The sequence below is a fragment of the Mugil cephalus genome, chromosome 11 (assembly GCF_022458985.1).
Source record: "Mugil cephalus isolate CIBA_MC_2020 chromosome 11, CIBA_Mcephalus_1.1, whole genome shotgun sequence".
NCBI classification, from domain to species: Eukaryota; Metazoa; Chordata; class Actinopteri; order Mugiliformes; family Mugilidae; genus Mugil; species Mugil cephalus.
In genome coordinates, this window is record NC_061780.1 from 9794459 (window position 1) to 9811717 (window position 17259).

At 45.2% G+C, this 17259-nt stretch overlaps 1 protein-coding gene across 5 annotated transcripts; it reads left to right on the forward strand.

Moving 5' to 3' along the window:
• The first annotated feature begins 15 nt into the window (after positions 1-15).
• On the forward strand, positions 16-16577 carry epb41l4b (erythrocyte membrane protein band 4.1 like 4B). 5 transcript variants are annotated; one of them, XM_047599187.1, is made up of 23 exons: positions 17-977; positions 3073-3177; positions 3278-3320; positions 3838-3916; positions 4164-4208; positions 5060-5112; positions 5681-5801; positions 6530-6617; positions 6714-6802; positions 7336-7405; positions 7511-7680; positions 8246-8355; positions 9001-9034; positions 10237-10270; positions 10380-10525; positions 12276-12415; positions 13099-13220; positions 13323-13436; positions 13532-13587; positions 13684-13833; positions 14047-14167; positions 14336-14469; positions 15563-16577. In XM_047599187.1, exons 1-23 carry the CDS (start codon positions 705-707, stop codon positions 15624-15626), a joined length of 2361 nt encoding a protein of 786 aa, XP_047455143.1. In that variant the 5' UTR covers positions 17-704; the 3' UTR covers positions 15627-16577. The 5 variants fall into 5 exon arrangements, with proteins under 5 accessions (XP_047455147.1, XP_047455143.1, XP_047455145.1 ...); XM_047599189.1 differs by having other exon boundaries at positions 18-977; positions 13535-13587; XM_047599190.1 differs by having other exon boundaries at positions 20-977; positions 10422-10525.
• Positions 16578-17259: the final 682 nt, after the last annotated feature.

The following is a 17259-nucleotide window of genomic DNA, read 5'->3' on the forward strand; positions in this document are numbered from 1 at the left end:
GCCACCAGCCAGGCGGGGCCGTGGCAGACAGGTGGCGCTGGTTCTCTGGCACTGATGGGTCGGCCAGTCAAGAGGAACAGAAGTTTGTTCTGCGCTGTGTTTTTACGCAGGCGCAGATCATGCTGTTTGTCCAGTTTCGCTGGTTGACTTTTACCTGTGAGGTAGACTAGTTTCGGTTCGCCGCTGCGAATAGGAATCAGCTCCGGTCCAGAGGTGACAAGTCTTCTCCCCCCTCCCTCCCTCCACGGCCCCTTGTGACTCAGGGGTTCCCACTGCGGAGCGTCGGACGGGATTTCTCCGGGATTTTGGAGTCGGTGCGCAACAGCGAGCGAAGCAGGAGGCAGGTGCACGGGAGAGGACAGGACAGGGGGAGGAGGAGGAGGGCTGCTTGTATTTCCGTGACAGAGTCCTGCCGTTCACACCGGACCGAATGACTGGAAATCAACTGGTTGGCGCCTCCGTGGTCGATCAGTGTTACTTTCATTAGTATGCGGCTGGAGTCCCCCGCTGCTGCTGGCATCCAACCGGAGGACTGATCGGCAGCCCTGAAGTCTCCTCCGTGCCTGCTGAGTGACTCCTCGCCCCGGGGAGGACAGGGTGGAGGAGGCGACGGCAGCAGAAGCAGGACCCCGGCTGCAGCCTCCGCTGTGTGGAACAGTTTTCGCGGACACAACGCGGACCTCCTCGTCTCGTGGATCGGGAAGATGATGAGCTTCCTGCGCCGGACGTTCAGCCGCACCCGGAGCCGCCTCCACTTGAGGGAAGGGGATGAAGTGGATGGTAAAGGTGTAGGAGGAGGGGCAGGAGGGGTGACCGGGAACCCCCTTCTCCTGGCCCACCAGCAGCAGGTCGTCCACACGCCCGCCGTGGTCACAGCGGGAGCTTCGGTTCACATCCCCGCGGCCGGGGCGGCTCGGACCACCATCACCTGCCGCGTCCTGCTGCTGGACGGCTCGGATGTCAATGTGGATTTACCTGTGAGTGCGCCGGGGCATGTCCAGTGTTTAGTTTGTCCCAGAGTCAGTAGACAGAGCACAAGTAGCAGGACATGGCGGTGGCCCAGATCAGCGTCTGGGTCCTTGTGGGTCTTCCCGGTGACCTCCTGGTTACTTCCCTAGAATTTAAATGACCTAGTCTGGAGTCAGGGTTATATTAGTCTCAATTTGAGCCTTTTTAATTCACAGTAAAGCCAACGCATGACTAATTGTTTGATCGTAGTACTAGTTTAGCTGACCTCAAATCTGGTTAGAGAATTTTTACAAGTGATCATTGCTGCATCCCAATATATTTCCATTAAATTAAACAGTTAGCAGCCTCAAACATGCTGCCTCAGCTTCTCACACGTATTAATACAAGTGACGTAGGTCACTGGAAGACATGGTCTTGAGATCAGGGGCGCTGATTTTGGAAAATTTCACTTAAAAAAAAAAGAAACAAGAAACAATTACAGCCTGATTAATAATAGAATTAAACAGCACACGTACAAAATCCCTTCTGTACAGGTAAGTTAATGTTCATCTAAAGTTTCCCTTCCTGTATCATGGTAGCTTGTTTAGTATGGGTGTGTGTACGTGAGTGTGTGTGTCTTCGTGTTCACTGTTGAGTTACAGCTCAACAGAAGGTGTTATGATTAGACAATTCATCACGTTGCTTCCCGTTCTGACTGCAGGGAACTCTTTAAGACAGACCTGAAGCTGCCCCCTCCCGTTTGCTCTTTTACATCGTCTTCCTTTCACTTTATTTTCTCCCTGTTTGCTGATCATCCTCAAGCAATCTCTCCTCCTTGTGCCCCCCACCCCCCTTCATCTTTTTTTTTCTCTCACTCCGTGCAGCCTGCTCCCTTGCTCATCATCTTTACTCTTTCACACTCCTCCTCCTCCTCCTCTTCCTCCTCCTCCTCCTCCTCCTTTTTTCCTCCTGTGCTCCCCACACCTCCCTCTCCATATTCCCTGACTCCCTGATCTGATTTACCACTATGGAGACATTTGTCACAGACGAGTGGTATGAGGGGTAGGTGGGATGATGAGAGCGTGTGGGCATATGTGCGTAAGTGGCCTCTCACAAGATGTTTTCATTCTGAAGGTTGCGTGTGTCACTGAAGCTGTTGCGTTCATGCGTCACGTCTGAAACATTTGGTAGCCGTACTGCCGGCTATCAGGGCTAGAGAGTCTTACTCTTGGCGGTGTGATTACAGCAATAACACGAAGCCGTAGCTTCTCCCGAGGTATTGCAGTTCCAAAAATGACACATGACTTGTCAAGCTGGCGGCTTAGTCACAGGTGCGCTGGAACAAGTTTGGTCATGTGCTCTTATTTTCCCAAAGGCATTGATACAGGTGCACTAAACAGAGCTGAAACACACCCATTAAAGCTTATTAGTTTGCTATGTCAAGCTGAAGAATGAATGAAAGAATGAGGGACAACACAAGGCAGAACAGGAAGAAAAATGTATTTCCTGTAAACGTTCAACAGGGCCGGACTACAGCACAGTGAGCAGGAGCAGTTTTATATTCTGTCCCCAGCCCCTTAACGCCACTGATTTCCTCACACGTTCTCACCAGGAAGTTTAGACTGGTTATCAGGATCCAAAGTACAAGGCTGTCATCTTCCTTTCTGCCCACACTCAGTGTTTTTTTTTTATGTGGGTCAGACCGGGGTCAGGTCTTCATATGCGGCGGCGAGGCGCAGCTTCTCGTAAACGGCTCTGATAAAAGTTCAGAGCGAAATGCCGCAATTTGTGCTTAATTGCGCAGACTCATGTTCTCGCTTGTGTGTTTATGACAAAGGCCTGAATAAGGACCTTTCCCTCAGGGGCTTGTCCTTCTCCTTTTGCCCCAGATGCACACACAAGCGCACACACACACAGACACTCATACATACAGGCAGCCACTTACACAACCACTTACAAGCCATTCTGCCCCTGATTCAAGGCTTTCATGCCCAAATTACCAGAGAATCTGCCCTGAATGGTGACACTCCTCACTTGCATAGACTGTAGCTTATCCACCGGTGAAGATCAGATTAGCGCAAATAAAAATGAAATTAACAAAAACTATTTTCTCTTCTGTCGCAGAGCAAGTCCAAAGGGCAGGATCTTTTTGACCAGATCATGTATCATATAGACCTGGTGGAGACAGACTACTTTGGATTGCAGTTCATGGACACAGATCAAGTCTCAGTGAGTGACTCAGACTAAGCTCAAACTTTTATCGCCGCAGTAAACGGCCTGACATCCCAACACTCCTTCGCCCCTTCTTATTCCTGTGTCTGTTTTGCAGCACTGGCTGGATGTGACCAAGCCCATAAAGAAGCAGATCCGAGGTGAGTTGTTTTCCTAATTAGGACTGCTCATGTGTGTGTGTGTGTGTGTGTGTGTGCAGGAAAATGTGCCATGTGGAAGTAGGTAAGTGGGAAGCAGGTGGATCAGATGTTGACACTGTGATTAGCGTGTGCGCCAGGAGTCACGGCCTTGTTTTGCGCTCCGGCTCGTAACGGTGGGATGAACGGTGCAGCGGGCGGAGGTGGAGAGATGAATGTTGCTCTGTCTGCTGGTCCTTTATTCACTGGGTGGTAGCTCCGTAGCCTGGATGAAGCTCTGACTGATGTTGAGGAGAAGCAGGACAGAAATGTAGGTTGCAAAGAAATATGAGTGAATAAAGGCTTCTGGCCTTTCGACAGTTGATGGATGGACGGACGGATGAAAAGTGGAGGGACGAGGAGATTAAATGGATGAAATAAATCATAGGAAGATTTGCTTTGATTAAATTAATTTCTGCTCCGTTGCTCCTCCACCTGTCTTTCTGTCGCACGCATTCACTCTCCTCTTTATTTCTTTTAGACGGTCCTCCATACAGACTCTTCTTCAGAGTCAAATTTTACTCTTCAGAGCCCAATAATCTGCGCGAGGAATTTACAAGGTGAAAATCACACACACAGACACACACACACGGTTTCCTCTGGAGCCTGGTGAAGAGGTCCAAAGGGGGACGTGGGGCTAATTACTTTGCTGCTGTGGGCAGATTCAAATCAAGGCCAAACGGACAGAGACTTGTTAAAGCAAATTATGTGTCAGATATGAGGAAAAGACCGTGATGCCTCGGCTGATTTACGCACTCATCTCAAACCTTTGTTTCTGTTTTCTTTTGCTGTTTCTCACGTCAACAGGTATCTGTTTGTGTTGCAGCTTCGACAAGACATTCTGTCTGGCAAGTAAGTTGATTTCTTTTTTTTTTTTTCTTATCGCAGTTAATGCGCACAGAAAATAAAAATGAAACGCCCAGAGGCGCAGGAACACACAACAACATTATATATAATACGTACACAGTTCATTAGGTACACTCTTGGAAGCGGATGCATTCTAATGTACTGTCCTGGACTAAAATCTTAGCTTAATGACGGCTGTGAAACAATGTGGTTATGTTCGAATAAGCTTAATAAGGTAATTCAGCTGCAGTATAATTGTGGAGGATGTAGTTTGTGGTTCTGGACTGAATTAAAGTGTTATTTAGCTCACTGACTAAACTGGGGTAGTCAAAATGATAGAAACAGCTGTTGGTGCAGTACAATAGAATAATAAACAACAGCCTCCAAAGTGAAAGCTCTCTCAGTTATTTCAAACAAACGCTGCAGGTTTCTGAAAAATAGTTGAGATGATTGACTCTTATGCGTCAGGTATCACTCCCGTTTGTGAGGTCGGGTCAAACCTGAAGCAAGCACTCACCTGTAGCGGCATGTGGTGGAGTTTTGGAAACTTGTGCACAGTGGCGCCCCCGGTCCTCGCACACAAACACACACTTTACGCGTCTCCCTCCTCCTCCCTCTAACTGGGCCACGGATCCCCGGAGCCCAGCTCTATTATAAAGCTCAAGATCAAGAACAGCAGTGGGCTGCTTATTTTAGGAAAAGGGCTGCTCCTCTCCTCCTTGACACGCTCACACACACACACACATGCTGTAGGGCACCGAGCCACATTTATGCCTCCAACACGTCGCACCGTGGGTAGGTCAGTGGTTTCGAGTTTACAAGAGCGGCACAGCTCATCATTGGTGTCTCTTTTTCAGACTGAAGTGTCCGTACGACGTGTCCGTGGAGCTGGCGGCCTATTGTTTACAAAGTAAGTCGACTTGGGTAATTCATCGGCAGTAAGTTTGGCATGAAGCTGTGGTTTCTGCTATTAAATATGTTGCCCATCTGACACTAAAGCCTTGTGAGATGCACCGACAGGGAACGTCATTTCAAATATTCACTGTGGATCACCTATCACAGATGAAGAGAGGTTTTAAGTCCATAATTAGATGTTGGGGGATAGTAGCTGATGGCAGCTGAACAGCGGCCTCTGTGGCTGACGTGAAACAATAAAACAGTAGCACGGGTAGAGGAGGGCCTTGTTGTCAAATGGCTTCAGTAATGTCATTAATATAAACGCATAATGTAAAGACATTAGCCACCATGAATGAATCACTGCTCAAGACCCATCGGTTTCCAATAGAGAACATGTGTAGAACATGTTGCATAGAGCGGTGGTGCATTTTATTGCTTATCAGCGGATGAGGCTGAGTGTGTTATTTCAGCTTTTAAACATCGCACCCTCGTTTTAAAGAAGTGCGTGAGGGTGTACACGGCGAGTGCTGCATCTCTGTTTTTATTGTCTGTACTCGAACTGTGTCTGCGTCCGTCCCCAGGTGAGCTGGGAGACTGCGATCCCTTGGAGCACTCGCCCGTGCTGGTGTCGGAGTTTCGCTTCACTCCCAAACAGAGCGAGGCCATGGAGGCGGACATCTTCAGCAGGTGGCTGGATCTCAGGTGAGAATTGAAGTTCCTAAAAATCAGCTTTTATTTCACATTTTACATACTTACACGTACACGTATGCATAAAGGGGACTGGACCAGTGACCTCACGGTTCTCATGGACGGAGCTTTCCCGTGCACTAATGCTTAAAACTCGTACGCACTGGTTACCACAATGCTCCTGCTGTGTCAAAGCAGCTGATTGGAGGGCGTCCAGTGGGCAGCAATCTGACCTGAGCCTGTTTCTCTCCTCGCTGGTTGAAACAAGCGGGGCAAAAAGCCCAATGCCGAGCAGGAGAGGAAGTCATTCCGCTGCAGCCTTTCACCACCAGCATTTTCACTCACATGGGTCTAATTTCACCGTCCACCCTGTGCTCTCCTCCTCCGCCTCGACCTGGCTATCACTGGTCCGCGTGAAGGATTATGGGATTAATCCCTGGAGGGTCTTGATTGATTCCAGGCAGTGTTTAACCCGGGGCCGCTGATTGCTCCCATCTCGGATTAGATTACACACACATATGCTGCGCTTCAGTGGGCCGGCTGAGCCACGCGGGGAGAGCCTGTTGTTCTTGTATACAACAACGGGAATGACTTTCCCTCAGAGCTAACACCAATTACCATCAGAGCTCAAGAAGCCAGCAGCAGTTTTGATAGTTTTCTGTTTTCCGCCAGAGACGTGTCGACCGCGGAAGTGATATTTTCGTTGTGAAAACTCACTGTGGTGTCTTGTTTTCTGTCTTCAGGGGAAAGAGCCCGTCGCAAGCGGAGATTTCGTTTCTCAACAAATGCAAGTGGCTGGAACTTTACGGCGTGGACATGCACTTTGTCAAGGTGTGTGAGTTATTATCACAAGTGTCTGTGCGCATGAGTCACTGCTTTACAGAACTGAACTGAACAAAACTAAACGTGTGCACGCTGTGCGTTCAGGGCAGAGATGGAGGAGAGTATGCACTGGGTCTTACCCCGACCGGCATCTTGGTTTTCGAGGGCTCCAACAAAATTGGGCTTTTCTTTTGGTGAGTGAATCGAACGCACCCGACAATCGATTGTTCTCAGAATTTGTCAGTTTCTTATTTGTGTAGATTTACTTTAACAGCTGTCTTTTATTGTGGTACCATCGCTAACTAGAAATGTGTTATTGGAGTTATTTTACACTAGAGCCGCTGTTTGTGTGAATTACAACTTAAACTATTACATTAACTGACTAATCTATTTACAGGAAAATAAACTTTTTGTAATTGATCAGGCATTTCAGTCAGATTTCATCAAGTCACCATCGACCTCTCAAATACTAAAAATATTCTCATTTTCTTTTATTTGAATAAATTTGAGCCATTTTTAGGTTTTGGGCCATTAATTGAGTAAATGAAGACATTTGAAGATGGCCAGACTCTGGATAGCTTCATTTTTTTCTATTTCAATTTATCGGTCGATTAAAATCCATAATGTTCAGAATAACTGATTAATTGATAATAATTGTAAACCTGCTGACTTTTTGGTTTCATGATATGTTTTTGTTTTTGTTTTTTCTTCTTGGTTTGTGCTCCAGGCCCAAAATCACTCGACTGGACTTCAGAAAGAGTCGACTGACGCTGATGGTGGTGGAAGACGATGATCAGGTTTGTGTCCTCCACACACACACACACACACACACACACACACTAAAGTGCGTGGCTGGGATCAGAGGCCGTTAACAGTGCCTGGTTATTGTCTCGACTGTGAAGGGACGGGAGCAGGAGCACACGTTCGTGTTTGAGCTGGACAGCGCCCGGACCTGCAAACACCTGTGGAAGTGCGCCGTGGAGAGCCATGCCTTCTTCCGGCTGCGCCAGCCGACCACGACCAAGGCCAGCCGCAGCGACTTCACGCGGCTGGGCTCCCGCTTCAGATTCAGGTGAGATCTCAGAGAGAGAGCGACTCACGCCTGCTCTTTAGTGTCAGCGTGGCGTCGAGGAAAAGCACGAGGAGTTGACTCACTCAGGTAGTAGTGGCCAGAGCCGGCTACCGGCATATGGGGAATAACGTGTCACATAAAACAGAGCTTTCTTTTGTATCTATGGTTACAGTGTATCTATGGTTACATGGATCTGTTCCTATGGCGACTGATATCCCCTTCATATTGTTTGTTTTCTTGTGACTATTATCAGAGATGGTCAAACCAAATTTTCACACTCGAAGGCCACTTCCTATCATTTGCCGGAGGAGCTGAATCAAAGCCGTGTGAAAGCCCCCTGATGTTACAGATGGTTTAAAAAAAAAAAAAAAAAAAAAGCAGGAAAGCAGTGTGTAACAAGCATGCATGCCGGCGTCACCCTTACTCCCTTTATTGTTTGAGTTATAAAGAAATACACGCTTAACTGGAATGATTTCAGTCTTTAACAGAGCTCAGTGGCACTTTAAACTACAGCCGTTCCACTGATAATTTTATATTTCCACTCGTTGCTTTATGTTCGTCTCAGCGGGAAGACGGAGTATCAGGCCACCCATGGAGGCAGGCTGAGGAGAGCCAGCACGTTTGAGAGAAGGCCCAGCAAGCGGTACCCCTCCCGGACGCAGTCACTGTGCAAAGGTGAGTCTTATCAACACATACAAAACATGCGCGACTTACAGTAAGTGTTGTCATAAAGGTCACGTACCATTTTAGGTCAGAGTTTGTTTGTTTTTTCTCCCAGATAACTTTAATTTGCTGTATAGAGCCGCCTTATTGTTTTGATTTATCTGTAAAAAAAATTAATAAATCCATCAGCCATTCCAAAGGTCTAAAAACACCCAGTATTAAGTGATGATTTGACAACTTCAGTAGATTTAAAAACAGCCTTGTTTTTTTTTTTTTTTTTTTAAAGAAAGTTCCTGAAAATTCCAGGTTATTAGACTTGGTCACCTTTCTGCTTTGTCAAAAGCACCTGCTGTACTTCCCCTCTCCCCCGCAGTTCCCTCCTCCTGTGAGCTGCGGTGGCGTCACAGGCCCACGAGCCTCTACCTCGCTTTAATCTACCCCATATAAATGATTAAATGCAGGTTGTACTTAGCCTGAAGTTGTCAGGGCTGGTGTCTGGATACCTTCTATTTATCTGATTTGGATTTGTCATTTGGCTTTGGAATAGGAAGGAATGAAGGTTGTTGGTGATAGTCGAGCGGAGGAAGATATTGTACGTTTTAATATGTCTATTTGCTTTCTGTTAACTAACCGTTAACCGTTGTGTCTCTTTGGCAGTTTCTATTTCTCCGGCCAAGCCTCCACACATCAGGTAAAGCAGACACTCGTGTTGCACAGCGTCTATAAAATGTCTCCTTCCTGTTGACCTTGGAGTCTCCTTTGTCGGAGATATAATAGTGGAGCTTTGCCACGCTCCCATAAAGCTTTTATTGATGAAGAACCTGCGCAACCTGTGTTGTATGCAGAGACTCTTCATTCTCAGCTGTTGAAGCTTTCCTTCCATTTCCAACTATTTAACTCGTTTCTTTGGATTTGTTTTTTTTTTTTTAATCCATTCCATCCCTGAGTTGCTTGGAGTCTTCTTTTGTCTTCACGGTGTAACTGGTGTAATCAGGAATGCTAATTAACCAGCGACAGATCCTTCCAGACATCCAGTGTATTTATTTCGCAGCCACTTGGGACGTATTCACTGCGCTGGGGTTTGCACTAATTGCGAGGCTACTAGAATCCGCTGACCCTCTGCTGGCCTTCAGACGGGCCCGTTGACATCTAACCAATCCCTGATCTAGTCCCCAGGTCCTGGGTTAGATTAACGATAGCCTCGTGAGCGTCCATTCCTAGAGAAAACCATCGAATCACTGTAATTATAGAGGTAACAGGTGAGGCTGCTGACATTCAGTGACTCTGGTAACGTTGGCAGACGTTGTTAAAAAACAACTCGTCCTCCACTGTGCTCACAATTAATCAACAGCAGTTTCAATTGAAACCCTGTATTGCTGCTGTTTGTCTAACCTAGCAACAGTAACACAGGAAGTCCAGGCTTGACGTGATTGGCTCAACCTCTGTTGAGTTAAACCTCTTTAAAAAGGGCCACTGCTTATCCACATTTTCAATTAATCGACATTGATAGTTAAGAATTTTGTTGTTTTTTTGTATTATTTTTTTTTTCAATCATAGAAGACAAATTATATTGACTTATTGTTCTATTTATAAATGCAATAAAGAAGATGAATGGCCTACTTTTTATAGGCACGTAATGCAAATGCGCATGTTACGTCCCTTGCAGAGGGACATTCCGGTTATTACATTTGTTCCTTATCCCCTGACCTTGGCTCTAATCCACGTAACGGTCTGGATAATCCCAACTCTAACACACAAAAAAATAGCCGCTCGGAGTTTGGGGAAGTGTTTCCACGTTTGTCTCTCTTTTTAGGGCGCTCTCTTTTATAGCACATACATCACAACAGCGTATTTGCGCGTGCTTGGAATGTGATTATTTCCACTCTTTTCCAGCTCTCACGCCAGCCCTGATCCCAGCCTGCATCCGGTGAGCGACCTCGGATAACCCACTTTCATACTCACATAAACACACACATGCACGCACACATGCACAGAGACACGCTGCAGCAACTGATCTGGCTTCGTCCTTGTGGCAGGGTTTAATTTCAGCATCTCTTCAATCCTCTCCTTCCCTCCAGTACCAGCACAACATTCCTGTCGGTCACGAGCCCTGGCATCCGCCCCACCCCGCGCTTACACCCCCCGTTTACCTGCAGCACTCTGGACACACACCACCGCACAGGTAAGAGCGCACCGAGAGCGGATGCTTGTGAAGTTGTTCCAGGAAGAAGACGTCTCAGAGATTTAGAAACGGTCTCTCGTCATGTCGTCAGTACTCAACATTGTCTGTTTTTCATCAAACATCATGTCGCTTACACGTGTCATGTTCCCGGTTGTGTGCCTGTGTGTGTGCGTGTCTGCGTGTGTGTGTGTGTAATCCTCCATCTGCCCGTCATGTTCAGGCTTTCCTCTGAGGATGAGAGTCCCGTGTCCATTCACCCTCCTGTCCCGGAGCGAACCACCAGCATCCTCCCGCGATCCGTCAGTTTGGTTCACAAGGATAAGGTCATGACAGCACTTTGACCTCGGTTTAACCCGGAAATCTGTTTCAAAACTCAGACAGCGAGACTGACACAGGCTGCTGCCCCCAAAGAGAGAGAAGCTCTGGAGACGCCCTTGTCTCTGTCATCCTCATCAGTTCTGTCTCCATCCGTCTGTCACATCCCCTCATGTGTGTCACCGTCCACCCTTTCATCCGACGACGTGTCTTGCCAGAGCGACCAGAGGCGCGTGATGCTGACGAGGGTGCATGTGGAGGGTGAACTGGGGCAAAGGATCTGTGGGAAGTGAAAGGGACAGGTGCGCGGTGACGCTCTAAAAAAGAACGGGTTGTTAAATATTTTATAGTTTGACCTGATGATTTTTGCGTTCAGGTCACCTAAAAGCCCTCAGCACCCCTATTTGCTGCGTTTTATCGCTTCTTCACGAAGATATTGTTGCATATATAAATAAGAATCATCGCGGACAGGAAGTGATTGTATGTAATTCACACATTTAACAGCTTTTAAGTAAACAGAAGTGATTGCATAATAAATTATACCTCATCCTACTTCTTACAGGAGATGTGCAAAAAGGCGGAAATGATACATTAATTTCATTTATCACGTTTTTTGACGACGCTTTTATCTATTTCTAAACAGATGTGCAATGTGGTACTTGGACACACAAATAAAAGACAGGATTGGGTTTAATAGGTCCGTGTCTTGCTTTGCTTTTAGATGTTTTACTGTAATCACGGCTGGTGTTTTAATCCCTCAGTGTGTTTACTGCGGGATCTCAAATCTGCCCCGAGAGATTAAAACTTGTCTCATAAATCCTATGACAGCTTTATTTAATTAAAGTGACGTGAGTGCTGACCGAGGCGATTCTCAACAGGTGGAAGGGGTTCAGTCTTGCGTGTAGTGTGCGCTAGTTTTTTTTTTTTTTTTTTTTTCGGGGATTAAGCTGCTTTGTGCGTAGCGTGTAGCCGAGTGTGGAATAGAAACGCAAAGTAGAATCCTGCATATGGGGTGTTGTGCTTTCGAAATAAGGGTTTTGAATAAACATTACATTAATGTTACTTCAGGTTATGGTTTTGCTAAATCGACCAAATGTTTACAGAGAATGTGGCCAATGTTATATTGCTGTAGTGTGTCTCCTTTTGTTTTTGATGTTTACTCAAATCACGTCATGCCTTTAGGGATGTTGCCTTAAAATAAATAAAGTGTCTGTGAGTGCAAAATCGAAGAGATGTGTGCGTCACTGTTGTGTAACTTGTAACAGTTTGTCATATTCGGTATTTACTGGAAGGTTCCTCTTGATGAATGTGCTGATAAAACCCTGAGTCATAAACCTAATGATTACAATGATAATTTACGTGGAATATTCACAGTCTGTGATATTTAAGTTGACGGGTGGGGGGGTCCTGTTGTGATTGCATGTGTCATTATTAGTTTCCCACTCAGCGGTCCCACTTCAGCCAGTCAGTTCAGCGTCGAAGAGAATGAAAACTCGTATTCTGGCAAGACCCACCACCGTCACCGCCGCCACACGCACAGCCAGGGCACACTCTGCCACACGCACACCAAGAACAGTAAGTACCGTCGGTCTGGAGGGGATCGGCACAAATCTGTGACACGATGCCTAGATTCTGCTTTTACTTTAGTTCGTTTAGGTAGTGACTCCCAACAAAACTTAAATTATGGGAAATTACATTTAAAAATTCCTAATTACTGCATTGTGAACTTAATTTTCCAAACTGAAAAGTTCCTGAATATGACCACTGTGTTTGTTCTTAGCTCCCAACAAAAGGCAATAAATGGTTCTAGTAGTTGTTGTCAATGGTTTAATTAATTAATGAAACTGGCGTTTATATATTAATGGTTTTCCACAATGCTTCACTAGGACTAAGATATTTTCAGGCCAAAGTGTGTTGGTCATTTCCTGGAACATTTAAAGATTTAAAAATGACTCACCCTGCACTCAAGGGCATATACCATCTTCCCCCTGAAACCTCTGTGGATGATTCCTGCTCAGGTCGTCAGAGCTGACCAATCAGAGGAGGCTGAGCTTAAAGAAACACTTAAATAAGCAGAGATAAAAGAATCTGTGCTGTCTGTGTGTATTATCCAGATTCTCGGTTACACTGTTAAAATGAGATAAATTTCTTCTTATTATTATTTTATTTTTTGCTTTCAAGACCACAAACATATTTCAGTCAACTGCAGCACCATACTAAATATAGCCTAATATAGATTTACTCTCATCAAACATCAGAACGTCGAGCTCCTCCCTGCCCTGCAGATGAGTTGGACATCTCTCAGTCTCTGCTCAAGGCTCTGGAGTCAGACAGCGATTCTCCTCCCTGGCCTTCGCTGCACATCAACATCGACAACAAGGTCTGACACGTTTCCCGCGTGCTGCTTTCCTGTCCTGCTCACTCACAGTGACATTGTGCTCACCGACTCTCCCTCTCATCTCTCGCCTCCTTCTGTTGACAGGGAGAGGAGAAGCAGTTGTCTGAAAAGTCTCTGCACCCGCCTGCCTCTCCAGCCATGCTCCCCGACCACCTCAAGTGCAACATCCTCAAGGCCCAGATGGAGGCGGCTTTCAGGGTGAGCACCAACTTCTCCAAATATTCAACCTCCCGTCTTTTGTGAGCCTTGTAACCTACAGCATTGTCTGCTTCCTTATCTCCTCTGCAATGAAGAAGGAGGTCCCTACAACGCCGAGAGCGAAGGCCTCAAACGAGACCCTCAGTGACAGGCCAGTACCTCATCCTTTTTTTCCACGTTTCTTGCGCCTCTTTCTGCGTACCGCCACTCACTCTTTGTTCTCCTGTGTGACGCCTCTGGCCTCCAGGTACCAGAGCTCATCCCAGGATTCGGCTGCATCCAGTTTGACAGCAGACAAGACGCCCCACCGACAAGACCACAACCCAACGGAGAGTCTGCAATGCCAGACTAACCCGAGCAGCAACCGCAGAAAACGACTGGTCCGGCAGTTCAGCTTGTGAGTACCCATCACCTCTGATTACTGTCGAAGAGCAGCGCTCCCTGCAGCGCCTGGGCTCCTATGAGTGGAAAATTATCTTCCTGAAATGACTACTTTGCGGAGTGCTCGAAGCATAAGCCTCAATATTTCTGCTCTCTGACAGGGACGTATTATTCAGAACCATCCGCGTGTCGTGTAAATCATTCAGTCTCTCAATTTGTTGCTCATCAGTAACCACGAAGACGAAGAAAATCTCCCAGAAGCACTTGCGGCCATCTCCTCTCAAAGTACGGGAAAGACGGGCTCTAACAGCTCATTGGACAAACAGATACAGCCGTCTATATACCCACAGGTAACACACACACACACACACACCTTCTCACACGCAGGCACACCTTCAGGGCTCTTACAGCTAGCGTAAGACACTTACTGGGGATTAGTTCAGACTTTGTGTTTTATCTGTGAGTAAACAGACGAATGTCTATTTGTGTGTGTGTGTGTATGCTGATGTGTATTTCAGGTGGATAATATGCCATCTCTAGAGGTGGGTAGCCCGTGCTGTCCCTCTCCTTCGCCTTCCCCTCACCTCTCCCCCTCTTACTACCGTAGCTCCATCCCTCACCTGGTCCCTTACCTTGCAGCTCATAACGACAGGTAACACACCTCCTCTCTGCTCCTCTCACTATGTTTATACAGTCATGGGAAGCCTGTTTGTTCAAGGACTATATTAGGGTCATTTTTTTTAGGTTTTGTTCTACTTTAAGCTGCTTCCAAAGGGAAATATTTTTTTCTTTTTGTTTGACCACTAATACAGTTAAAACAGCATGAGTATTTATGAAAGATTGAATCATTGGTTCCCAAACCTCTCAGACAGTTCCCTTTAAACAGGTTCTCAAATTTAACGCATCGTTTACAGGTTATTATTACACAATATACCTTACATTCAAGCTTATAAATGTGGTCAACATTCATCAGTGGGAAGAATATGTTCATATATTTTCATATATTCATATGAAAGTATGCCATAGAAATGTGTAATTATGGGGAAAAAATCAGCTTCTTGAACATTTGTTGTGCACTGGCTAATTGCACCTAAGCTAGCTGGTGAAGTACACAGAGTTTGTTTTTGTTTTTACTGACAAATTTATTTCACGGTTCGCGGTCGATGTGCTGAATTTCTAAGAGACAGCAGCAGAATATGAATATAATGGAGACAAAAACAAAAAGTAAGGATGAAAGATAAACAGCTAGGTCCTGCTGTAACTAGCTTAGCAGAGCGTCTGTAGCCTCGGCTGCAGTGAAAGTTATGAGTATTGCTATGGTTAAGCTACCTTTGAATCACATAAATGTTTTAATTAAAATGTGTAATTAGAAGCTTTAGCTTTTATTTACTTTTAATTAATTGAGTTAAATGGGCACGGAAATTGAATATTGAGACAAATGAACACACATTTTAGTTATATATCTTATATTCTTTAGATAACAAAGAACTGTATTAAAATGGAAGGTTTGTGATTTATTACTAAACTAAAAACACACAAGAAAGACTCTTTAACTTATTCATCTAAACCAGTTTGCAAATTCTGTCCGTGTAATGTAGAGTTGTCCCGTTTTATATATTAGGTTATAGTTGTAAGAGAGTTTTATGCCTCCGTGTTGACTAGTTGCTTAAATTATATTTTATTAAAAGTTTAAACTTGATGTAACGTAAGTCGTGCACTGTTTGTTTGTTTGTTTGTTTCTATAGCGGAGAAGAAGTTAGAGTGGACAGAGAGAAGATCCTACGAGCCCTCCTGATGACGGAGCTCTGAGTCCTTGACCTCTGACCCGCGTGACGTCCACTTGAGACAAAGCAAACAAATCAGAAGCTGAAAAGAAGTCCCAAAGCCAATGGAGTCAATCAGCATTTGTATATTTGCATTGCACATTAAGCATCTATAAATATATATTTGCATAAAGGCGATTGTTATATTTGCTTATCATTGTTTTAGAACGAGAGCCGGTCGGACTGAAACACACAGAGAGAAGATACAGACGTGACTGGTGCTGCCTGCATGATGAATATGTTTAAATGACTTTTTGTGATTCATCGTCAGTGTGTCCGTGTTGATGCCTAAACTGTGTTTCAGACAGCGACTGTTGCAGCGGTGATCTCCACGCAAAAAGAGCACTGTTAAAGTGAAAATCACTTTCAAATCAATTTGTTCAAAATGTAAATAGACACTGTAATTAATCCAGAGCAGGCACTGTACATGCTTACCTCCGTACTGTATTTATTATATCAGACGACCATTTTTACATGCCGAATCATTCACAGGTTTTTAACAAATCTTCTTGAACAGAATTGAAACTGAAAGCAAGGACTGACTCCATGTCAACGCTGCGAAACTGTGCAGCTGCGATCTCAATCTTTCCACCAGAAGGAGCCAAATCTGCAGTGACGCAGTCAATAATCCTGTGTTACAGGTCGCAATGAGGAACCGTAGACTGGAGAAATGCGAGGAGCAGATAAAGGATCGCTTGGCTATATTTTTACATACAGTTTTTACCACAAATCAAACCCAAATCCGGTGTCAGAAGTCGTATTGTTGGGAGTGAGGGATTAGTATGTGTAACTCTGCTGCTCAACAACTTTCTATCAGCTCTTGTTTGTCACAGCCACATTTGAGGCAGCACACGATCTGCCGCTGTAATGTACTGTATCGATTGAGTTGTTCCTGCCCTCGGCTGGATCTTAATAAAGGCCACATCATTAGCTTGAACCGTCTTTGATCTCTGTTCTCACACAGGAATGTGCCTCACCCTGCAACGTTAGCTACGTCTGTGCCGCTCACCCACCCTGTGAGGGAATGTTGTTGTTATAAAGGATATTAGTCAATATATCTGGCAGAACACCTATCAGCTGAAGAGCTGTGAGTCAGCCTGTTAGACGCACTTCTTTTGTGTCCATCAGTGAACCTCTTCACAGCAGATTATTTACTTTCAAGGTGAGATGTCGCAAGCAGACGGTGGTGTGAGTGGGGGAATGTGTTTCACATGTATTTTTTTATCTGTAAGATTTCCGATGCATACGACAACACATCAAATATTTATTCCTAAACATATGTAGGACACATACTCACCTACTCTGACTTGAGTGTTTTCATGTAACTATCATGTTTCTTCTGCTCAAAGTAAAATCTAACTAGGAAATAGTGAAATACAAAATCAAAGCTTTTCTCCCACAAAATGAAAAACAAATGATTTTGCAAAACACAATCCATTAAATCGTGAACACTTTATTAAATGTATATCTGCTGCAGATTTCTCAGATAGTATAAAGGAAGCATTGATTACAAGAATAGCTTATATTACAGGAAAGCATAACTCGAAAGTATTTTCCTATGTGACGACATTTAAGCCCAACACCTCAGCCAGTAAACTGAAAGAAGTTAATCAGAGAAA